General features: G+C 43.0%; 1 protein-coding gene across 3 annotated transcripts in view; it reads right to left on the reverse strand.

Moving 5' to 3' along the window:
* Positions 1–5,901, reverse strand: part of LOC147891901 (methyltransferase) — a 111,277-nt gene extending 105,376 nt beyond the window's left edge. For all 3 annotated transcript variants that reach the window (XM_087388428.1, XM_087388427.1, XM_087388426.1), the window contains exons 1-2: positions 5,710–5,901; positions 5,498–5,595 (exon numbers count right to left, since the gene is read on the reverse strand). In XM_087388428.1, the coding sequence (XP_087244554.1) occupies positions 5,498–5,595; positions 5,710–5,842 (231 nt within the window). In that variant the 5' untranslated portion in view covers positions 5,843–5,901. The remainder of the gene's footprint in view (positions 1–5,497; positions 5,596–5,709) is intronic.
* Between the last annotated feature and the right edge of the window lie 19,863 nt (positions 5,902–25,764).

A 25,764-nucleotide genomic window follows, 5' to 3' on the forward strand; every position in this document is an offset into this window, starting at 1 on the left:
CCTACTCCCTGAGCCTCTCAATGGAGGCGAGGTCTCTCCTCAAAGCCCGCTCGCGCTCCTAAAGGGTCCTCCTCCACCTAAGGGTGTGAGCCTACAGCTCCACACTACTCCTCTGAATCGCATCGACCACCCGCGCAGCCCAGCCCTCACTCGGTGCCATCTCTGAGTGCTCCCAGATCTCTACCATAACCTGCTGAATCTCCTCGTCCTACAAGAGGTCCTCTTGAATGCGGACCCCCTTCTGGGGGAGACCTTGGGGGGGCTGCTGATCCAAGTGAAGTACATTGGAGAGTGGTCAGACATCGTGGTACCTGCCAGAATCTTGACAGAACCGCCTCTGTGTAATGCCCACTCCCCAACATAGAAGCGGTCTAATCTCTCGAGCAATCCATCGTGTCTCCTCTGTCCAAAGGAGAAGAGAAGGCTGCACAGGCTAGAAGTTCGGAGCTGCTGGCCGGGAAGACGAGCCTCGTCCATCAGGATCCCTCTCTAAGCAAACCTGTTGTTGCCATGAGGAAGCAAAAGGGGGCGTCGTCGTTCCCTTGAGGTTGATAAGAGGTATAGTGTTCTTCTCCATGACAAGATGACCAAGTTCCCACATGAAAATGCTCTTGTAGGTTAGAAAGCATACTCAACTAGCCAAGCCTTAGGGACATGACATGTTGCCGCACTCTGTGCAATTGACCTAACTAGTATGTCTTTGTGGAACCAACATTTCAAAAGGATATTACTTCAAGTCAAAGGAGTCTGTTCTTTCATTTCACAGTTTTGAATCAAGGGAAGCCCTTTTATCCATTTCCCCAAGTAAAGTTCTCTTTCCTAAAATTGACTTCTTTGGAGATTCTACAAGGGTTTACAGAGACCAAGATAATCAATAAAGGACATGGAGAATCTAGAAAAACACAAGTACTACCTAGTATTCAAAGTACTACAATATTACTATCAGTCATATTCACAATACTATAGTCATAGTTTCATTCACAATATTGTAATACTAGCATTAGTTATTACACTTCATAGTATTGCCATATGTCTGAATTGAGATCTGATACTATTCACAAATACTATGTAGTATGCAAACATTTTAAAAAGTATTCAAAGTACTTATACTGTACTACCTATATTGTACATCTAATTTTCAAGATATTGAAAGTATGTAGGATATTCACTATATGATATTCACAAGTATACTCCAAGTATGCATACAAATATAGTGCATATCGTATTGAAGCTACTTGAAAGTATGTATAATATTCACATGTATACTCGATGTATGCATACAACATAGTGCATGCCACTTAAAGTATGTATTCAAGCTACTTAAAGTATGTATGATAGTCACCACTATGACTTATTAGTATGACTGTAATTGAGGTAGTATTGGTTTACACTACTCACAATACTACATTACTAGCATGACGTAGAGTTCACAATATTGCCATATGTGAATAGAAACAAAGTTATTTCATAAATATAGTATTCAAGGTACTAAAAGTATGTATGCATACAAATAGATTTTATCTAATATTCTAGATACACAAAGTATGTATGATATTCACAAGTATAATCCATGAGTGCATACAAATATAATGCATATTGTACTCAAGATACCGAAAGTATGTATGATATTTTCAAGTATCCAAAATATATGCATACAACATAGTCCAAGCTACTTAAAGTATGTAGTCAATCTATTTAAAGTAGGTATGATATTCACAATATGGATTCTTAGTATGAATGTACCTTAAGTACTAATAACATGCAGGGTATTACCCTAAACTGAGAGTTTCAAGCTACAGAAAGTAGTATGAATTCAAGCTACTGATTCTACCCATTCCCTTAAAGGATGTATCGTAGGCTACTTAAAGTAAGCATAAATGTAATTGAAGTACATGTATTTATCCTGAGCTACTTAAAGTAAGTACAAATGTAATTAAAGTACTAATAGTAGTTAGAGTATTAATCATCCACAAGTTATTCCAATAGGTGGGAGTTACACTAAACTTTATGTTTCTCTTGTTTCAACTTAGGTGCATTCAAAAGGAAGGGATCTACCACCAAAGTGCAACTCTGAGCTACTGGTACTACTAAACTCGTTTGCTACCTTTGATGAAATGGGTATCACCTATGATCCCAAACATACACTACTAGTGAATGACACTTGGGAGAAAGGGTTGTGTAACCCTCCACATACACGTATATTACCACAATCCTACAATGGAGCCCAAACAGACGACGAGCTAGTACTCATCATAAGGCCATATGTCATGAAATTGGCATAGTTTCCTAGTGCAGTACTAGAGTTTGTGGAGGGTCAACCATATGAAGTTTTCAGATTTGTGGTTTTTGCAAAGGTACATGGCACGCATCCCATGGCATTTCTTCAAAAGACGGAAGGAGGGGGAGCGGGGGCGGGGGAGCGGCAAGGGGGAGGCGGAGTAGGGAAGGCAGCGGGCAGGGGGGCGGAGGTGGAGCGGGGGAGAAAGTAGGGCGAGGGGCGGAGGTGGAGCGGGGGAGATGGCAACAAGGGGAAGAAGGCAGGGCTGGGGGCGAAGGTTGAGCAGGGAAGGCAAGGCGGAGTGGAGAGGGGGGAGGGGCGAGGTGAAGCGAGGGCGAGGGAAAGGCAAGGAGGCAAGGCGGGGGAGCAAACAGGCCGCCACGGGCAAAGGAGGGGAGCTCACCAAGCAACTGCTCCATCAAAAAAAAAGAGGCACCGTCCTCTTGAGAGAACTCCTGGAGAGCTTTATTTGATAATATGGGGACGAACCTGAATTTTTCTTCTTCTTTTCATCCCCAAACAGATGGTCAAAGTGAAGTAGCAAATTCTACAGCATTGGATATGATGAAATGCTACGTGGGTGACCAAGGTTCAAAGATCTGATTTTTTAGTGCTGATTTTATATATGGATGATATGCTCATCACGGGCCCAGATACTCAGCAAATTGCAGCTTTCAAGGCTGATTTGCAGCAGATTTTTGACATGTGAGACATGGGACAGCTCCATTATTATTTGGGCATTCAGTTTGCTCATGTTTATCATGATGTCTCAGTCCAAGTATATTGGACAGCTCCTTGATCCTTTTCAGTTTGAGGATTGCAAGCCAATCTCTACTCCAATGGACCCTGGCTTCAAATTCTCAGCTCATGATGGGAGCCCACCATGTGATATCACTCTTTATCAGCAGGCTGTTGGATGCCTTATTTATTTATGTCACACCAGACATGACTTACAGTATGCAGTATCTCAGCTCAGCAGATTCATGCACATGCCCAGTTCACAGCATTGGCAGGCAGTGAAGAGAGTCTTCCGATATCTCAGAGGCACTCAGGATTTAGCCCTCTTCTATGGTGATCAGGGTTCACTTACCATGCATGCTTACACGGATAGTGACTGGGCATGATATTCCCACACCATAGTGTCACATACTGGCAATTGTTTTTTGCTTGGCAATTCATGTATCTCTTGGCTCAGCAAGAAGCAACCAACAGTTGCCACATCTAGTTGTGAGGCTGAGTACAGGGCAGCTTTCACCGCTACAGTAGAGTGTGTTTGGCTTCGACAGTTACTTACAGATCTTGGTATTCGCCAGACATCCTCCACTATTGTCTACACTGACAGCCAGAGTGCTTTGGCCATTGCGCGTAACCCAGTGTTTCATGCGCGTACCAAGCATATTGAAGTTCATTATCATTATGTTCAGGAGCGGTTGTCAGCAGGAGACATTTCCCACAGAGGACAACATAGTAGATATGTTTACAAAGGCACTTCCTCGTCCCAAGTTCGAAGTCTTTCGACAAGCTTTACATTTGGTTCCCTTTGTTACATGATCTCACATCCCTTGTACATTCATAGGTGGCTATATCCTTTTGGATGAACATGTGCCACCATGACCAGAAAATACCAAGTATTCTGAGACGTTTCCACAGTACTTCAGCCCATCCCATGGAGAAGGGTTTGTAGGCCATCTCCTGGTGGTTCTAGTGATGCCCTATAGGCCATGGTATGTGCCTTGTAGGCATAAATATAGGCACTTGTAGTGTTAGTGCCTTTTAGGCCACATTACACTTAGTCCTATGTGGCACCTAGGACACTTAGTCCTAGGTCTAGGTACAAGTACCTTGTACTCCTTTTTTCACTATCCTAGTTTTGACGTGACGAAAGACTCTATCGACTCTTTTGCACCTTGCTCTCTCTCTATCATCTAACGATCCTTCTCTTTCGACTGCCCAAGTCATGGCCGACATCTGGAGCGAGATTATCCACACACTCAGAGGCCAGTGGGACCAGATACAGGGAGATTCCCGGGCTGGCTGGGAGAAGCGGAGACGTTTCCTCCGAGATTGGGATATGCAGGGCCTTTTCTTCAAGCATACTTCTCAGGGCCTTCAGTGGCGCTATTCACCGCCTCTCTGGCTGTTTATTCACACCCGCCTGATCCCACCGTGAGAGAGAGCTTTTTGTTTCCACTTAGGACTGCGTCCGATTTGTGAACGCAGCCCCGTCAGCTGCAAAACTGACCCCATGTATCTTGTTTTTTCGAAGTAATATAATCAGCACTGTTTTTTCGGAAAAAAATCATCTAACGATCCTACAATCTCAGCTCCAGCATCAAAAGAAATGGACAGCAGTGCTTCAAATACTTCTGATGAACCCTGATTTTTATTTAAAACAGCAAGGTGCAAATCTGATTTCTTAGCAAAAATAACATCTCTACTGGTAAGTCCTTCTTGGTCACAAGATTGTAGAGTCTGTAGCCTTCACTCTCAATGTTGTAGCCCACAAATAACATCGAGCTTCTCTCTCAATTCCTAAGGCACGTGTTGCATTTGCTACCATCCAAATGTACGGATGTAACAAGCATCGGGTCTTCTTTCATACCAAGCCTGATACAGTTTCATATCCTTAGGTGCTTTTGGTGGGACACCTATTCAAAACATGATTTAAAGCTTCCATCGAAAACTTATAAGGAAGTCCTTTGGTCTGGATGAAGCGCCTTGCCATTTCCATTAATGACTTGTTCATCCGCTCAGCCAAGAAAGTCCTTTGGTCTGGATGAAGCGCCTTGCCATTCCCATTAATAACTTGTTCTTCCGCTCAGCCACTACATTATGCTGAGGAGTTTGGCGGTGTGCATTGATGTATGATGCCTTTCTGAGCCAAAATGTTTGTTAACCTGAGAGTGACAAAATAGACAAAGGAGAATCCCACTAAGGAGCCCATATCTAGAGGCTAAGGTTTGAGTCTTCATTGCCATGTCAGAGATGCTCTGCACTCTTTGTACATGCGACTCTGATAGCTGCGGGACATGGTCCCAAATCACTTTACTGTAAAATGAAGCATCGGCATCGAGAATCCCACAAATGCATACTTGATGGAGCAAAAGCTGGACTATAACTGGGAGTGGCTCCAAATGTCGTGCAGCGATATTTACTAGAGCATTTTTTACGCTTCATGTCCCATGGGCGAATAGTTCCTATGGGAGAGACCCGACTTACCTCTTTGGTCGACAAAACGGGGCCTCGATCAATGTTATAAATGTCTTCTTCGTAGACAGTCTCCTTGTTCCTCGGGCTTCTCTTTTGCTTTCTATTCTCTGAGGAAAACAAGCATCATCTCATCACAGAAAGCAATCCATGGGCAGCTTCTGTTGTGTAAATAAATTCTGCTGAGAAGCAACCAACTTGACAAAAGCCATGAAAGGGTGTACGTGGGGAAGCGTCCAAGCGAGCCCAAATTTGAGGACGAGAACGAGAGGGAAGCAAGATACGACTAGAAAGTGGAGGAGGTAATGAGGAGGTGTGGGGAGAGAGCAGGAGCATTGGAGCTCCAAGCCCCGCCATTGATGTGCTCAGTGGAGTGAGTCTCAGAAGATTCTACTTTTTCCAAGTTTCAGTACTACAAGATGGTGGTTGTCTCTTTGTTCATCATATAGACTGTATTGAGGGATTCGATGACTATGTGGGTTTTGTTAGACCATGTGTTAGTATGTTCTGCGGGTCACAAGCTACGCTTGACATTGTTAATCCTTGCGATCTTGTACAACTCGTACATTGGTTGGTCGTATCGGGAATTGCTTTCTTGTAATGACATTTAGAGAGTTATTGCTACCTTGTAATTCTTTTGTGATATGCTTTATTGGTGTCCATGTTGGCGAGATCACATTGTCGTATAGGTGATGGTTTGCGTATCGTGTTCTTGAGCCAACATTTTTGTTTTGGAAGTTGATCCATGTTATTGCCTATTCATTGCTAGTGCAGAGATGATGGAATGTGCCATTAGCACCATTGACAAGGCCGTCAGGAATGTCTATGTTTCCTCCGTAGATCTCAACTATTATCCCTTGCTTCAATTGTTAAGATTGTATGCAACCTCTATGCAACTAGTTGTTGCCTGAGGGTTTTTAGGGGCTTTAACTTGTTTGCTACATGTCTTGCTTTTTTTGTTAATTGCATGGAGAATGTGAGTGACACCGGGCAACTTCTCGAAGACGTAGTGGTTGTGCTTTTCTTTCTATGCGTTTGTGTAAAAAAAGTGAGCAATGTCGATGTCAGCTAGTGGGCAATGAAGGAAAGTGTCATTCAAGTATTGCAAGTCATCATCGTTGTGCTCTGCAATTCTAATTTTGTTCGATGTTTCTATGAAATTTTTTGTCTCTTTGTCGCATTGTCAATCTTAGTTTCCTAGTACGATGGTTGAAATAGGCTCGTGGAAGCCTTGGGCTTCTTGAATGTCCTAGGTTTCTCCTAGGATATTGTCTTGATCTCGTTGAATAGCCTTGGGCTTCTCCTAGGTTATTGTCATCAGAGTCGAAGTCATTAGTATTCAAGAAGCATTTCCACACCGATAGTGCATGTAGTTTTTGGGCACCAACTTCTTTAACTATCGTTGACACCAAGATTAATTTTAAGCTTTCAATGTTATAATTGTATTCAAGCAAATGAGCCAACACCACGAAGATGTTTCTATTAGAAGGCAATGGCTTGAAGAAGCTCAAGTCAAAGTCCAATGTATCTATAGTTTCCGTAACGAGATGTTCTATATTGGTAATATCGTTTCTAATGAATTGGACCACTAGAAGGATGTAACATTTAGTACAATGCGGAATGTTGTAAATTGTAGGAGTCAATGAGCTCGAAGTAGTTTGAAGTAGTGGACCATTAATTTGAATAGCTGCGAGAATTGCATTAAATCAAATCGAAGTGGGAGATTTTGTACTAGAGTTGAAATATAAAGAGGATTTTATTATGGAAGCAATAGAGCTTATAATCTATTAGTGGTAGCATATCTACAAAGTGAAGACGTTTATACACAACAATTCAAAAACAATCTTGGAGCCTTAGATAAGAATTTCTCGGCAAGATTCAAAGATGGAAGGAAAGACTATATTGCAAAAAAGTACATGTTGATTATTTATGAATGTCACTATGGAATATAGAAAGTTGATTATAAACTAGCAAATACATAGGAAGGAATTGGTAAAAAACTATTTGTATCTTTGCAAAAAGGATGTATTTCCAAAAGGAGAAAAATTGTCATTTATGTCAACCTTCGCTCGAGCTTGTTAAAGCAGGGTATTGACAACCTTTACAAAGGTGGATCCAATCCCCATGTCTTGAAGGGAAGAGAGAATGAAGCCCCACTCCATCCTGTCATATGCTTTGTCAAAATTGATCTTAAGGAAGCAGATATCTTGGTGGGTTTCATCTAGGTGTTCCAAGCCCACCCAAAGAGTGACTATTGCCTATAGAATGTGCTTGCCCTTGATGAATCCCTTTTGATATTCCCTAATCCAGGTTTGCATCTTGCTTTTTAGCCTTAAAGCTAGGGCCTTTGCAAAAAAATTGTAGCTAGTCTTTAACATTGTGCGCCAATTCTTTAGCTCCATCTTAGGGCCTCCTTTCAAGATTAACTTAATCATTCCAGTGCTTATCCTTCGGTCCAAGAAGCCTTTATTGATAGATTCTTCCCAGAGTTTTAATAGATAGGGGCCTTCCATGTCCTAGAAGACTTGATAAAATTCAATCGGCAGCCCATCTTCTTCGAGGGTTTTTCCTTTTGCCATTTGATCCACTACTCCCTTAAGCTCTTCTAGCATCAATTCTCTGTCTAGATAGTGGGAATCAAAGCTTGCTACCATTTTCTTTCTAGTCCTATAGTAGAGTACTCTATACCTCACCTTTTCTATTGTTATCACTTTAGGTTCCCCAAGGAGGCTTTGAAAGTTGGAGGCTACAATTTTCAAAATCTGTCCCAAGTCCTCTATCACTTTGTCACCCTGTACAATGCAATCCAGCATCTCTTGAGCATGTTTTTTCCTAAGAATTCGAAACATGTCCTTATTTTCTCTATCTACCTTACCATCCCACCACTCCCTTGTGTGGATCTTTGCCTACACTGCTTCTATAGTAGCTTCAACATGAAGTGCTTCTCTACATTGCTTTAGCCTTTTTTGTTTATCCTTGGAGGAGTCTCCCTCTAGGAGTTTGATGTGGTCTTCTAGGTCTTGTCTTGTCTTGTGTTCTAGCTCTAGTCCACACTCTTTTTGATTGCTTAGAGGAAGATCATAGTCCTTTCTGTTGCTCTAATCCACTTGTCCACCATAATGCTTGTTGAGCCTCTGAAAGCATTGTGCCATATCCCAATTACTTTGTTCTGGACATAGGGAAGCTGGAAGAAGAATGGGTTGGTTTTGAACCAGGATTTTTGGCTTTTTCTCCTTCTCCTTCGTCTAGATTGATCATAATCAGCTTGCAGTCTGAGAAGGGTAAAGAGGATTGTGGGTTGCTCTTGTAGGATAAGGCTTCGTCAAGAATTGATCTTGAAATGTAAGCTCTATCTATTCTTGCTTTCTTGTGACAAGGACCTATTTGGTTGTTAGTCCAGGTAAAGGAATTGTCTTCTGACGCATCTACCAATTTAGCGGCTTCTTTTAGTGCAATCCAAGAGGCCAGTTCCTTGCCTCTGATGATATTCCCAAGACCTTGCCACCTATCTCTCCTGGATTCGACCATATTGAAAATCTCCCAGAAGGATCAAATTTATTTGCAAAAGGTTATTCTCTCACAAAATCGCTCTATTGTGAGCTGATTTGGGTGCATAAACTGAGAAACTGAAAGGACAATTTGTCATGATTAAATTCAATCCCAATTCCATTGGACCCAAAAGTAGATTGAATTCAATTCCAATTCCATTGGATCCAAAAGTAGATTGAACTCTATTGATGAATTTGCTTAGATGGACCGCTACCCTTAAGGTTGTGCCTCCTCATGATCTAAAGTGAACCAAACACAGCTTTCATCTACTTACTTTAAGTGCCACCTCAACTTATCTCCTCCTACTTTAACCTCCTACAATGCAAGAAAATCTAGACGAACACAACTCTTTCTGATCCATCTCTTAAAAACTAGGGGTTTGAGATCATTTGCCAGTCCCTAAATATTGACACTGAGAAAAGAAAACTTTTTTTTGCATGGATGACTGCACTATTGAGTGGTATTTTGTTCCTCTTCTTCTTAAAACTGATCGAATTATAATGAGGGGAACTAGCAAACCCCCTTGACATCCTTCTTTTCTCCCTTTCTAGAATGCTGGCTTCTTTTGGATTACTAACGGGGTTGGACTCTCTCTCTAGGTCTTTCTTTTAGCTTGGATTATTTTCTTTCTTTTAACAAAAGTGAAGAGTTTCTCTTCCTTTTCTACTATTGCATGTTCATCTTGGGCTAGCTAAAGCTCAAAATCCTATGTGTTAGCTCTATGGGTTCTTATTCCTCCTTTGAAGTGTCATCTATTTTGTCATCATTGACAATTACCACTTCATCTTTCTTCTGGGGGGGTAGAAGAGCTTTCCCCTATTCTGCCATAGGCAGATTGGGTTGTTTCTCTCTTTGAGGCTCAACTTTTTCCTCTTTTGATTTGGTCTCCTGGGGAGGGCCCTCATTTCTCTCTTTTTCCTTTCTCCAACTAACTCTGGTGGGACAATCTTTGATGAAGTGACCTCCTAGACTGCACAAGAAGCAAGAATTTAGATTGTTCTTATAGGAAACTTTATTAAAAAGCTCGCTTCCATCCCCATCAAGAACCCAAATAGTTTGGTGGACCAATGGCTAGATCCATTAGGATGCAAGCGTGGGGGTTTCCCCTTGGGATAATGAATCTTTCTATTTCAGGGCCAAGAAATTGGCCAAGCGATGCACACAATGCGTCAATCAACGAAAACAAAGAGAATGGCAAATCTGGGAATTCCACCCAAATTGATGCTTTAGACGGGGGAGGCGAGTCAAGACTAAAGGATGGTTTCTAGAGTTGAACAGATAACGGTTGGTTTTTGATGGTCCATGTGCCATTCTGCATGACCTTTGAAGCCATTTCTGGCTTTTCAAAGAGGAAAACCATATACCCATTGCAGAGAAAGCGTATACCTTGTGACTTTGAATTCTGTCAACAACTTCCTGAGTGTGTCAGCTTCACTAGTACTTTTCTATAGTTCACTAATGTCACATTCCTCCAAGTGTAGTGTAAATCCAAGAAGAGGAGAGGCAAGATTCGGCCTATTTGGTTGTCTTTCTTCAGTCACTTGCATGACAACATCGATGTGACTACCAGTGTCCACAATGCATATTGTGATTGAGCACGGGTCATTGAGTACCTTGAGCTTCGTGGCTAGTTTCACCACCAGTGGCGACGGCTAAGCTAGATAAAACCCTATTGCCACCACCATCGCTGGTGGAAGCCATCAGACTATTGGAACACTATCTCAAATGAGTAGAGCAATTCTTCAAATGCATCGATCAAATTATGCAATTTAACAAAACATATTATCAATTAATATAGTTACTTACCTACATATATTTGACCCTTATAGGTTTCATAGGCTCATGGTGACATTTAATACTTTTTGTCTTCTCTATCACAAAGGCTAGGGTTATGGGAGATTTGATCCAAAGTTCACCATAATCATAAATGGCAGAATACAAAGTGATCGCCTCCTCTACACAAAGTGATCGCCTAGTCTACATCAAACTGGTAATAGTTGGTAGACATCATTGTCAACACTGTCACAAAAAGTGGTGTGGCACCTCTGCTCTCATATCTATTGAATATAAAAAATCTAGCAAGTGTCACATGCACGTAATTGGCTCTTGGTCTATTGGTCGTGTTGCTAGTTTCACCAATTAGCTACCTCACGTCACTCATTCCCTACTCCTTGAAGTAGCCGATTTTACTGATTCCTCTTGATAGTCACCTAGCGCCACCCATTCCCTACTCCTTGAGAATCATATGTTGGCATGTCCATATTTTTTGGACCTTCCATGGAGGGGCTATTGTATCAATTGAATGACACGTACCTAAACTCACTCCACTCACTTTTTTCTCACAAAAGCTATGTATGTTTGGAACTTCCATGGAGCCAAATTCCATCTCAGGGCCCTATACACTTTTTTGGCATGCCAAAGATAAAATCCTAAGTGTTAGTTTGGGGGTTATCTATCTATGGGGATTATGTGCAAGGGGGTTTAAAGGGCATTTCTGTCTTGGTATCATGTGGGGATAGTATGGGGATATGATGGTTAGTATATGTGGAGGGTAGTGGTTTAGAGGTATTATGGTTAGGATACGTGAGGGGGAGGTGGTAGGATTAGGTTTAGAAATTATTATAGGGTAGTATGGCTTTAGGGTTCTCATTGCAAAGAGAGGAGGCTTTAGAGCTCTCTTGGTATGGCAGCTCAATAGCTCTAGGTGCTGCTTGGCCACCGTTGCTCTCCCTCTTTGCTTCTGGCTTCTATAGTGCTCTCCCTCCTGCTCTCCATCTTCGTCGGTCATTGCTATAGCATCTTTTTGCATTGTTGTGGTGTTCTGTTTGCGTTCCACTCTTTTGGTGGTGGCGCTTCTTGATCGCAGTCAGCAGGCATGGTTCTGTAGAGATCTGTAGCACTGTGCATGGTTGTGTGAGGGTCTTCTTACATCGTGGTAGCCAGTATTATGTGGCAAATCAATAGGGGCACTTCATTCATTTTTGCTCTTTGTGTGTGCTTCGTGGGTGATGAGTATTCCATTTGCAAATCCACAGATGGGCACTCTTCTTTGGCGAGTATTCTGGTTGCAAATTGATAGAGCAGCTCGTGATAGATTTGTTCATATGTGCTTGTTGCCTCTATGGCACCAAGGCGTGTGTGGAGTAGTGGCAAAGCTCTGCTTGTAATATCTTCAGCTTAGAATACAACTTGAGAAATCTAGTGGGGCAAGGATAGACAAAATCCTCTCTAGAAAAGATCTAGTCATACTTGGTAAAATCAAGATCGAGAGAGAAATACTAGAACTAGAGAGATAAAGACTAAAAGCCTTCACTCTTTTAGGTATCTTCACAAGTGAAGCAACCCAAAGGTACCTTCACAAGTAACTTCACAAGTGAAGGGACCCAAAGGTACCTTCACAAGGGAAGATAGCCAAAGGTACCTTCACAAAGTACCTTCACTAAAGGGACCCTCATGTATAAATATCTCTCTATAGAATGATGCTCCCCAGCTTTGTGTTCACCACAACTTTGGTGTTCTTGCGCAAATCGTCTCCAAGTGTCCATGCTTTCTCACACTATTGTGTTTGAGCATGCTCTCACTCTTGCACTCCTCCCTCCTCCTCCCTCCTCCTCCTCCTTCCTCCCTTCTCCTCCTCCTCCCTTTCCTCCCTTACTCTTGAACTATGGACCTCCTTCTAAACCCTCAACCCCGTGAATCAGTGAAGGAGACTAGCTCTCCACTCCTCAACCCTGCAACCCTCTCTCAACCTTGGACTCCTTCTAAACCCTATAACCCTTAGTTAGCTTCGTCAACCCTACCCTTCTTCTAAAACCTGCAAACCCTTTTCTAAACCCTTGAACTCCCATGGAGGTGAAAACCTCTAGATTAAGCAAATTTTACTACTTTGTCATGTCGTTGAGAAGATGATAGTTTTGATTGTTGGAAGTTATGTTCATAATTATGATCATATCTTGGTTCATATGTCCTTCCTCCCATTATGGAGTACCAGGGAAGAGATATAAAGATGTATTACATTCTTTTCTAATATAATATAATCACACACCCTCATTTTTGAAAAAACAAAATGCTCTATTCATTTTTCAAACAAAAAAATTATATATTACTTTATCAAAAGTAAGAAGATAACATTGTGTTAACACTTTCAAATTGCTAAATGCTTTTATTACTAATGTTGGCTCTTTCAATAAGTCATCTCTTCATTTTTGCAAAGCAAGTTGAATGTCACAGTAGAAGTTCCTACTCTATTTGCTTAAGTTAATCATGGTTGCAATTATTGTAAAATGCATCCCCATTGTTTTACTTATTTTCCTTTGTAGTACAAAAAGTATAGTGCAGGTCATATGGACAACATTTTTGTGAAGATATCATGGATTCCAAGAGGGCCACATTTGACTGTGGAGTCATGCATATGGATAACTTCATACAAGATAGCTGAGAGCATGATAAAGTGATACTTTTGTCCTTCTTGAACAGTGTGAACCAGTAATATAATTAATGGCATTTTCATCTTGAACATAGGTGGTCTTTCATTTGGATTGTTATGATCCAAGATGGTGGTATGTGGTCCAAGTTTCTTTTTGAAGTAAACTGAGTTTCAAAGATAGGGATGTGGATTTAAAGATGCCAATGGATTGAGTTGATGCCGATGGATCAAGGGATTTTATTTTCCATAGAAAGGGCTTCTTATCCTTGTCCCTTTCACTTCTATACTCGCATTACGTCAATAATTTGTATATTAAGTCCATCATGAATATATCAGTATTTTGATCCCAAACTTATGTAGATGTTCTTAATTTTTTGTCTTCAAAATGATAAAACTCAAGCATGTCAAAATGATTTTGGGTTCTCTTACAAAGTAAATTCTATAATTTTATCAGGAATGCCAACATCGATATATGTGGTCAGTACAAGCATTGGTATACCTATTAGGTGACAACTAATGCCAATATCGATGTCTATATTGACCTACATACCAACAACTACACTAACAAATTTCATGCCTGCAAGTTTTACAAATGATCTGTCGGTTACAATGAAAAAATATTCTAAGGCACGTAAAGCATTGGGAGATAAGTGTTAAAAATGGAACCCTATACCCTATGTAATAGTGATAGAGCACAGTTTTATGCTAATCAAAAGTAAACACCTAATATTTTCTCAAAAGGTCAGTAGGTTTATTTGAGAATCCCAAAATATTATCACAAAGTGTGCATTGTGGTAAGTTCTTCATCCTTGAAAAGATCTATGACATGGCTTACAAGTTGCAATTACCTAAAAGAATTTGGGTGCATCCAGTCTTTCATGTCAATAGACTGAAAGAAGCATTCGGGGTGCTAGAGATAACTTGGTCTCTGATGATGCACTCATAAGGTTGAAAGATTACCCACTTGCATACCCCATGAATTAAAATCTCTTCTTGATTTTAGGGGCTGACAGCCTAGGAAAAAGATTGTTGCAAAATTGAAGGTTAGGTGGAAAGATCACTCTGATGAAGATAACACTTGGGAAAAAGTTGATTCTATTTATTTTGGGCAGAAAAGTATTGTTAACAACCACAAAGTACAGTCGTCGTGAATGCAGGGTAATTAGTGATTAGAGCTGATTAGGCTTCATGATCTACTTCAACGGACAAGCTTAGGGAGTTTGATCCCCAAATACCCCAAGGCAAATGATTGTAGGCAATGTGCACATGGAAGGAGTACAGCACAAACTCAAGGAGTTTGATCCCTAAATATCCCAAGGCCAAAGCTTCCAAGCAACGTGCATAGATTGTAGGTTCTAGTTAACACCCCAAGGCCAACGATTGTAGGCAACATGCACATTCTTATCCGCTTCAACAAAAACAGGCATGGAAATAGTATTAGAAGGCTCAGGGAGTTTGAGCCCCAAATGGCCTAAGCCTTAGAGGCGCGAGGCTAACATAAGCGCTATTTGGGAACCGGTGAGGAACACCTCCTAATGTGAGGTTTGTCCCAAGCACTCTAATATGGTTAACACAAGGGCTATTTCCACAAGTATGGAGAGATGAAAAGAATAGCAATACACCTTGGCACCTTATGGGCCCAAGAGCCTTTTTCTTGTAAAGAGAGGGAGAGTGCTAAAAGGAAAAGGGTTGGCCCTCCCTTCAAAAGGTGACATGTATAAAAGGCCAAAGTGTTGACTTTGGTCTTCAATGTTGTTTGCACAAGTTTGAATACAAGCTTCATCTTCTCTTCCAAGAGAGTGTTTTGGGAGTTCCCTTGTTTCCATTGTGGTGCCCTTGTGTTTGCCACTCCATCCCCCTCCACTCTCCTCTTCCCTTCTCCTTCTCCTTCCCTTCTCCCCTCTCTTCTCCCCTCTCCCCCTTCCCACTTTCTCTCGTGGAAACACATTGCAACAATCTGGAGGCCACTTGAGTGACACTTGCAATCATGCGAATTGTGCCTTGCATTGCTCTCACAAGGAGCAGCTTAGAGTGGAGGCTCCATTGTCATCCCTTCAACATCCCCATGACATGTGAGTCTCTGTCGAGTCCCACACATTTTTGGCACCGCTGTCGGGGATAAAAGGTTTGTTAGTGGAGCTTTGTTAGTGGAGTTGTAGGAGAGGAAAGGGTGAAGGAGTGAGAGTTTGGATAGAAAAGTTAGGAAAGCTGTCATTTTTTGTTGGAAAGTCATTTGGGAGCATTTGAAGCTTGTTTTTATGCTTTTTAGTGTTTTAAGTTGATAGGAACTTAGTTTGTGAGATTGCTAAGGAGTGTGTTATGTCGAAACACATAAAAAAACAACAAAAATGATGATTCTTGCTGAATTTCGAAGTTGTTTTGTGTGTTAGAAGTCACTGCTCAATAAATCTTGCATTTTGGCTTGCAAAAATTGTTTTACCCTCAAGTTTTTTTCATTGTGTAGGTAAACTAGGTAGTGTAGCACCCCCCTAGCATGACAAAACTAGAATAGAAACTCAAAATCCCCCAAAAATCTAGTTGGCAACATAATGTTCCACTATCCCCACGAGTCGGTGCCAAAGAGCTATTTCATCGATCGGTGCATTAGCAATATCCCGTCGGTCAAAACACGTTGACCTGACATGATATCTATATCTCACCGACCTAACCTTTGACCATGGCCTAAACTGCCTCCTTGATTAAATGCATGTCAAAGTTAACTACCCCGTCGACCTGACAGCCATTGACATGTTGCCTTAGAGCTATTTCGCCAATCGTTGCCATCTTGCTACTTTGTCGCCGGTGTAGTGAGCCCACCCCCATGCCTGTGGTTATATTTGTATCCCATGGATCATTGCGTTACACCTATCACATTGCCCGTTGCTATGTTTATTTTGTCGATTGTCGCAATATGCTTACTCTCTCGCCCGTTGCTATTTTCAATCTCCACGCCTGTCACCATAACTATACCGCTGATCGGTGCATTGATCAATATCCCACTGACTCCTTATCCTGCTGTCTATTGTCTTAACCTTATCCCTATGCCTGTAGGGATACCATTTGCATCTTTTCCCGCCAAACACATGGCAAGATATATTCTGTCGATTGTTGCGATATGCCTACTCCATCGCCCATCGCTATAATTATCCCGTCGCTCATCAGTATACAAGTATCCCGTCGTCTGATGCAATACCCTATCCCTATGATAGTCACCATAGAGCTATCCCTGTGACCGTTGGGATACCTTTGGGGTAGCCTAGGAATTTAAAAAAATTCTAGAACCTCACTTCAGCCTGAGTCTGCCTAGTTAGAGGTCTCCCACATGTGCTTGAGGTCTGGGAGAATTCTGCCCAAGGATCCCATGCCAGAAGATAATGCTTCGAGCTATGCTCAGCCTACCCTGTGCCCTAGCTAGGAATCCAAAAACTTGATTCCTAACCCCCACTCATTAATAGGCCCCCTCTTGTAGGAGAGCTATTAAGACATTCTCCTCATTGGGGGTGAGATCATCGACAACGAATACGGGTTGGGGGTCTTGCCCTTTTGGGGCTAGGTTTACCTCCTTGACCACCGTCATACCCTTGGGAGCATCCATCTTCCCAAGACCTTTTGGACTGTTGGTATAAGATCTTATGATCCTCAATCATGTAGGCTTTGTAATGGGCTGGTACCTATCGTAGGTCCTCTTTTTCTCTAGTTTCCTTCTTTATTTCTATCGGAGCCGTGGTCCTTTTGGCCTTAGCCCCACTTTTGGATACAAGGGGTTTGGAACCTGAAGGGGACTCTTCCATTGTGCTTATAGAACCAACGAGGGAAGTTATCTTACTCATCCTAGTTCTTCAATTGGAGGAGAGTTGTAGGCAATTTTCTAATACATGATAAGAGAGAGTTGGAGGCAACCTTGTAGGCAAGTGTGTAATATATGTGCATGGCCTAGAAGTACATCGACATGAAAGCGGTGCTTGTCAAAGTAGTGCAGCACACAATCCCCATGCTAGACGATGGCAAGCCAGTACGTCAACGCCCCTACCCTATGAATCCCAAATACACACTCATAGTGAGTGAAGAAATCCAAAAACTCATAGACATGGGATTCATCTATGAGATGAGCATATGGATCGGGTATCGCCCATCGTAATAGTCCTAAATAAAAATGGAAAAATTAGAGTATGCATGGATTTGAAAAAGGTTAATGCTGCCACTAGGCATGACCACTACCCCTTGCCATTCACGGAACATGTTCTCGAAAGGGTAGCCAGAAAGGAAGCTTATAGCTTCCTAAACGAATTCTCGGATTACAACCAAGTGTCGATCACCCTACAAGATCAACATAAAATTGCCTTCGCAACAACAACTGAGTAGGGTGTGTATGTAGCCAGGGTGATGATATTTGGATTAACCAATGCCCCTGCTACCTTCCAATGGATGATGATCACGGTATTCAAAGATTATCAGAGAGACTTTGTGGAAGTCTTCTTGGACGACATCTGCGTGAACTTGACGTGTGATGACCACCTGCTGAAGTACCTCAGGCTCCTCGAGAAGTGCCGCCTATACTGCATATCCCTAAATCCTCTTAAGTGCCAGTTTTGGGTCAAACATGGTGTCATTCTTGGCCACATAGTGTCCCGGAATGGAATCTCTACAGACAACAATAAAATCAAACTCATCTTGGAATTACCACCCCCCACCAACACGAAGGGAGTCCAATGATTTACTGGCCACACGGCTATTACAAGAGATTCATCTTGTTCTATGTGAATGTAGCCCACCCATTATACAAATTGGTAGTATCCTTTGAGTGAACTGAGGAATGCTTGAAATCCTTCGAAACCCTCAAACTAGCTCTAGCCACTGCACCAGTGTTGAGGTCACCTGACTGGAATACACCTGACTGGAATTTAATATTCCACGTTCATATCGATGCCTCCAACTTTTCCATCAATTGTGTGTTAGCCCAACCTGAGGAGCATAATCTGGATTACCCGGTATACTTTGTGAGCTGCTAGTTAAATGAGGCCGAGATTAACTACACCACAATCGAGAGGGAAGGTCTGGCCGTGGTCTATGTAGTCAAGAAGTTTAGGCACTACTTGTTAGCTAACAAGTTTGTCTTCTTCGTGGACCACCAAGCGTTGCTATACTTGGTCAACAAGTCCTACATGACTGGATGCATCACCAGGTGGATGCTAATCCTTTTTGAGTTCGACTTCACAGTCGTTGTATGTAAAGGGAAAACCCATGTCTTGGTCAACCACCTGTCGAGAATCCCAAATGATGAAGCCCCAATGAGAGTAGAAGATGATCTCCTGGATGCTGCTCTCTTCTTCCTCGACATCGTCCCCTGGGCCACCAAAATTGGCCACTACTTGGCAAATGGATTACCCCTGGGCCAGGCCCTTAAGAAGGATAGAGCCCACAAACTCATTAAGGATGCCACGCCATATCAATTGATAGCATGCCAACTATACCGTAAGGGCAAGGATGGCATCCTACAAAGATGTGTGTGTGAACACGAATACATTCATGTGCTTGAAGAAGCCCACTCAAGAATCGCAGGAGGTCATTTTGTTGTTGTTGATGTTACAGCACGTAAAGTGCTGCAAGTTGGTCTTTGGCGGCCAACACTCTTCGGAGACACGGCCGAATTCATCAAACGGTGCGACCCCTGCTAGTATATGCAAATCCCACACAAGGTAGACATGATGCCCTTGACCAAATTCCTGACCGATCAACCCTTCGAGAAATGGGGCATCAATTTTATTGGACCCATAAGCCTAGCAGCTAAGGGAACCAGGGCCATATACATCATCCTGGCTACTACTGATTACTTCACCAAGTGGGTAGAAGGGAGAGTCACGGTGAAGGCCGATGCGAGATCCATTGCCAAATTCTTATATGAACAAGTCATCACACGGTTCGAATGTCCATTGGAGTTAGTCAGCAACCAAGGAACTAACTTCCTCAATGAAATGATAGCAATCTTGACTAATGAGTTTATGATCATACATAGGAAGTCAACACCATACTACCCTAGGGAAAATGGCTTGGCCGAGAGTTCTAATAAAACGTGATGTAAGATCATCACCTGTATAGTAGAAGCCAGTTGTACCAACTGGGAGCATAAGCTCATAGCAGTGTTATAGGCCTATAGAACCTCCTACAAAGTGGCCACACACTATACCCCCTTCAGCCTAGCCTTCAGGGTGGAGGGCCACATCCTCCCAATAGCTTTGTCAACACCAAACACTTGGGCGGCCAAGGCAAGAATGTCGCTTGGGTCCCGAAGATGAGGGTATAGGCCGTGAAGGTTCCGAAGGCAGCAACACAAGAACCTGTGTCGTTCTGAGATGTAGCACCACAAGAACCTACCGATGAGCATAATGCAGCAGGCCGGCTCCAAAGTGTTGAGTACACACTATTACCACGAATAGTCCAAATCAACACCAATATCACCAAAGGCAGCTAGGGAGTAGCGACCCCTCCCCTATGAGGTGTTACACAAGAACCTCCCTCTACTTCCAAAGGCAAACCCTTGAAAGTAATTGCGATCATACCACCTTCGATGGTACCGATGTAGTATGAAAGCAAGGGTCTGTGCCAAGGGTGGTCTTATAAGAACCCGCTTCCCCCAAGAAAATGGACCACGCTGCAACAATTAAGCCCAACACCAATGTGCCTCTACCATCCAAGGTAAAACACAAGCCAAACAATTACTCTATGTGGCTTTTAACATGCTATGTAGCAGCACGACATCCGCCCACACCGCATTCCTCATAGTCATCAAATCTAGGTCTACGTGAGTTAATACGGTAGGCATCTCACCTGACATACCTGTAGCCCACAAGTCACTACCAAACACACACACACACACACACACATCCACGGTCAACACTAGGTGATTAGGGTGAGATGTCCATTTTTGCATTTGTTCACCATCTTGCATGCTGGTCTCACAATCAATCCCACATCGCACAAATGCACTCCACTCCCTCCCTCTCCCACTCATCTTCACATTCCCCTCCTCTTTTACTTCTCTACACAGTCAGTATCCCACTGGTCATTGTTGCTATAGAAGTATCTCGCTGACTATCGCCATCCCAGATCCCACTGGGTGGTGCCATCAAGTATCCCACTGGTGGTTTCTATAGAAGTATCCCACCGACCATCACGATCCTAGATCACACCGAGTGTCACCAACGTCGGATAACACTGATCATCACAGTCTCAGATCACACCGACTGTTGCCAATGTCAGATCATACCGACTGTCACCATCTCGTATCATGCCAGTCGTGGTCTTTCTCATACCCTGCCAACCATCGCCATCGATAGATCCTGCTGGCCATGGGGATGCAAAATCTATTTAAATAGGCCTTATCCCGTCAGGTCATCGCCATAGCAGTTTCCCCCAGACTCTTACAAAATTTGTCCAGAATTCTCATAGCCTCCTGCCCTCTTCCACTACCATCCAGAACACCCTGTTTATGTCCTCTCACTCTTCCTTGTCCATCGACTCCCTCATCACTCAACTGCCAGCACTCTTTTTGATGGATCCCAAACACGAATTCTTCAAATTTGAAATGGAGTTGGGACTCCAATCCCGCCCTATCGCACATGCCATTGGCCCCTCAGAGATTTGCAAGGGGAAGAAGAAGTGTCCAATAGACAAGCCACCTGGGAGGGTACAACAATAGCTGGTACGCCCCCCTCAAGATCAAGAAAGTGCACCCTGGCTCCAATAGTAGGCAAATACAAGGTCGTGCACTCCCAATCGCACTCATTGCTTGGAGAAGCATGGCTCCAAGAATTGGACGCCTGTGTTGTGCACTCGCACTTTGCTTACCAGGGTCATGACTGTTGAGATATCGAGCTCCACTCATGATATACCAGGGTGACCATTGTGCATTTATGTCACCGACTTGTTAGTTGCAGATGCGGTTGGTACACCACCCATGAATAATAGTTGGATGACAGCTATCCTTATGTACTCTAGTTCGGGGCTCAATTAGTATGCCACCTTAGTTAGCTGAGTTTGGTTTGAGACCCACATATAGGGTTCTCCTATTTCTTTGTACTTGAGTTCTTTTGGCTTTCACAACTAAGAAGAGGAAAACTGTTTTCAGCCTCCACCTTTGTGTGTATTCTCCCATTATGTATGTGAGAAAGCCACAAGTGAGACTCCTTCCCTCTCTCCCACTATCTTCACATGGTATCAGATCCTGGTTCGTGGTAAGGAGCTCAAGAAAGCAAACCAAGTTCGCGGTGTCCTAGTAAGAGGACCAGTGTTGCTTTCCTTTTTCGAGTTTGGGAGAAAATCTTTGCAGGTAGCACAGCCGAAAGTGCAAGAGTGCATTGTATCAGATTGAGATGCCCTTCGCAGTGTGGCCATTTTGGGGCCCGTTTTGAAGGTGGAAGTTCTTCGCAGGCACTCAAAAAAAGGCCCTGTTTTTGTTGTGCGACCACTGCTCTACAGGTCGGTGAAAAGTAGCCGCAGAAATTGCATCGTATGCCTGTGTGCAGAGATACTGGGAGTTACAGAATCATCCTTATTGCCTATTGATGCAAAATTATCACTAGGAAGTGACTGTGTGGTCAAATACCACTTTTGTTAGTTTTGCAGATTTGCCCGTGTGAGGCAGAAGTTGTGTTTTTTGCAGTGACAGAATATTTTGCAGTGTTCTATAATGGCATCTGATTCTCTTTCACAGATTGTCACTGAAAAGCTTGACAAGAACAACTTCCAAGCATGGAAGTTTAGAATGACGAATTTCCTTATCGAAAAAGGCTATTGGGAGTTCATTATAGGAAATGAAGAAGAACCAGTTCTTCCTAATGTTCCCAATCAACAGGAAATGCAGGCATTTAAAGGATGGCATGAGAGAGCCAGAAAAGTTATGTACTGGCTGTCTATTAGTATTTCGGATTCTATGATTGTGCATATTTAGGATACAAGTAGGCCAAAGGAGGCATGGGATACTTTGGCAAAACTATATAGCACAAATACGCAAGCCAGGAAAATGTAGCTCAAGCAGGAGTTGCAAAATGTGTAGAGAGAAAATATGAGCATCAATGACTACCACATGAAGGTGAAGAAAATTGCAGATGCACTTGCTTCCATTGGGTCACTAGTGGAAGATGATGATCTAGTTTCTGTGACCTTGAATGGTCTAGGAAAGGATTATGCATAGTTTTAGACATCCATTGCCATTCGTGAAAAATTTTCTGATTTTGAGGAGTTGTTTGCTCTTCTAATTTCTGAAGAGTAGAGAAATGGTGGTGCATCTTCTTTAGGAGGAACTTCAAAAGAAACTGTCTTCTACTCAAATGCTAGAAGAGGTAGAGGCAGAGGTAGAGGAGACCAATCTGGAGGCCATGGTAGAAATCAAAATATGTAGCAAACTCAAGAAAACCAGTCCTTTGGAGGAGGACATGGTTACTCTAGAGGCAGGGGGAGCAAAGAGGTCGTGGTGGATGGTAGAGAGGCCAAAATGCAAACAACAACTATTGTGGTAAAATGGGTCATATGGCTAAAGACTGCTACAAGAAGCAGAATGACATTATGAATAGAAAATTGCAGCAAGGCAATTATGCATCCTCTAGTAGACAGGGTGATGACAGAAATGAGCATTTGTTTATGGTGCAGTTCATGACCAATTCTGTGACAAGTGCAGAAGAAAGCAATGATGTGTGGTATATTGACTTAGGTGCATCAAACCACATGACAGGTCATGCAGAATGGATGCAGGATGATGCAAGGAAAATGGAAAGACTAGGATTTGTGGAGACTGGTGATGATATTGCACATCCTATTGTGCAGATTGGTAAAATTCCTTTGTTTATGCAGGATGGGAAAAAGAAATACCTGTCTGATGTATTTCATGTCCCAAACATCACCAAACTACAACTTTCCAAAGTACAACTTTCTCAAAGAGATGAGTTAAGAGGGATTTTGCTTCTGCCTCCAATCACACATATGGCCTAGTTCTAGATCCCACCATCATAGCATCGATCCACTTCAACCACCTCCTCCTCTTACTCCGTGATCTCCCCACCCACAGTTACCCCATCGATGACCGCCTCCACAATGTGAACAACCAAATTATCTTCAATCTCGACATTGGTCCTATGCAATTCTAGGACCTCCCCCTCTATCTCCACATCTGCAATCTCCACGGACATTGTTAAATTACATGGCGTAATGGAACAGAAACTGAACAAACAATAGAGAGTACACAACAAATTGGAGATGAATGAAATTTTTCTTCAATACTGATGTAGTATAGATGATGGCTCCGTCCACTCATGCGCTCCCATAGTGGAGCTTAGATGGCAATCTAGATAGATACTAGGTGAAGAGCTACTAGCTAGATCTAATCTGATACAATGGACTGGGGAGGTCGCCTCTTTATAGCTATGAGGGCGGTAGTCAGATCAACATAGTCGGTGGAACTGACCAGTGAACCTAGCCAGTGAAGTCGACCAATCAACCTAGTCGGTGGAACCGTCTAGTCGTCCATGGAATATTCAATGAATATTCCATATACCATTGCCTTAGGGCTCTCGGCCTTGAATCTCCACCAGGGAGGCATTGGCCTCTAGACCCTAGCGAGAGCAAGGGGGCCCCCACACAATCACCTTTCTACCATCAACGGTCTCATTGATAGATCTCATCTGACATGCAAGTCAGGATCCATCCAGTGTCCCGGGCTCACACATGGCTTCTCCTCATATGGGGGCCTTACAACTTGAGCACCTTGGACCACTGGTGGTTACCAGGAGGGTGGGGCATTAAGCATATCTAACAGACATCACATCTGCACGTACGAGGATATGCACACCACCCATTTTTGGAAGTATTGCTCGTACCTCACTCGCCTCACTCCATGACAATTGGATCGCTATGCAGTCCTACACACAGTCCTCACCACACACCTCCTCTAGCACTGCTGACTCGAGGGCAGATCAGCAACATGAAGGACAGCATGTTAATATCCACAGAGTCATCGAATGTAGGGTAATTAGTGAATTAGAGGTGATTAGGCTTCATGATCTACTCAACAGACAAGCTCAAGGAGTTTGATCGCCAAATACCCCAAGGCCAATGATTGCTGGCAATGTGCACATGGAAGCAGTACAGCACAAACTCATGGAGTTTGATCCCCAAATATCCCAAGGCCAAAGCTTCTAGGCAACGTGCACAGATTGTAGGTTCTAGCTAACACCCCAAGGCCAATGATTGTAGGCAACGTGCACATTCTTATCCACTTCAACAAAAACAGCCATGGAAAGAGTACAGGACAACAAGCCCAGGGAGTTTGATCCCCAAATACCCTGAGGCAAAAGAGTGCAAGCAAATGTTCCAGCTGCAAGCTGCTGTTAAGTGTCTCGTAGAAGTTAAGCCTCGCCACTCCAAGTTTTGAGCCTCGTGAACCCCAAATGACTTAAGGCTCAGGGAGTTTGAGCCCCAAATTGCCTAAGCCTTAAAGGCGCAAGGCTAACACAAGCACTATTTAGGAACTGGTGAGGAACACCTCCTAATGTCAGGTTTGTCCCAAGTGCTCTAATATGGATAACACAAGCGCTATTTCCGCAAGTAGGGAGAGGTGGAAAGAATAGCAATATGCCTTGGCACCCTACGGGCCCAAGAGCCTTTTTCTTGTAAAGAGAGGGAGAGTGCTAAAAGGAAAAGGGTTGGCCCTCCCTTCAAAAGGTGACATGTATAAAAGGCCAAAGTGTTGACTTTGGTCTTCAATGTTGTTTGCACAAGTTTGAATACAAGATTCATCTTCTCTTCCAAGAGAGTGTTTGGGTGTTCCCTTGTTTCCATTGTAGTGCCCTTGTGTTTGCCACTCCATCCCCCTTCACTCTCCTCTTCCCTTCTCCTTCTCCTTCCCTTCTCCCCTCTCTTCTCCCCTCTTCCCCTTCCCACTTTCTCTTGTGGAAACACATTGCAACAATCTAGAGGCCGCTTGAGTGACACGGATGGCTCGTGCCTTGCATTTCTCCCACAAGGAGTAGCTTAGAGTGGAAACTCCATTAGCATCTCTTCAACATCCCCATGACACGTGAGTCACCGTCGAGACCCACACATTTTTGGCATGGTTGTCAGGGATAAAAGGTATGATTTTGCATTGCACTTGTCTTCCTTCGTTATGCACTCATTGCACAAGGCTTCAAGCTAAACTTGGAGCTTTGTTAGTGGAGTTGTTGGAGAGGAAAGGGTGATGGAGTGAGAGTTTGGATGGAAAAGTTAGGAAAGCTATCATTGTTTGTTGGAAAGCCATTTGGGAGCATTTGAAGCT

Source organism: Dipteris shenzhenensis, chromosome 17 (genome assembly GCF_047967505.1).
Source record: "Dipteris shenzhenensis isolate YYH24624 ecotype China chromosome 17, Dip_SZ_1.0, whole genome shotgun sequence".
In the NCBI taxonomy this organism is placed as follows: Eukaryota; Viridiplantae; Streptophyta; class Polypodiopsida; order Gleicheniales; family Dipteridaceae; genus Dipteris; species Dipteris shenzhenensis.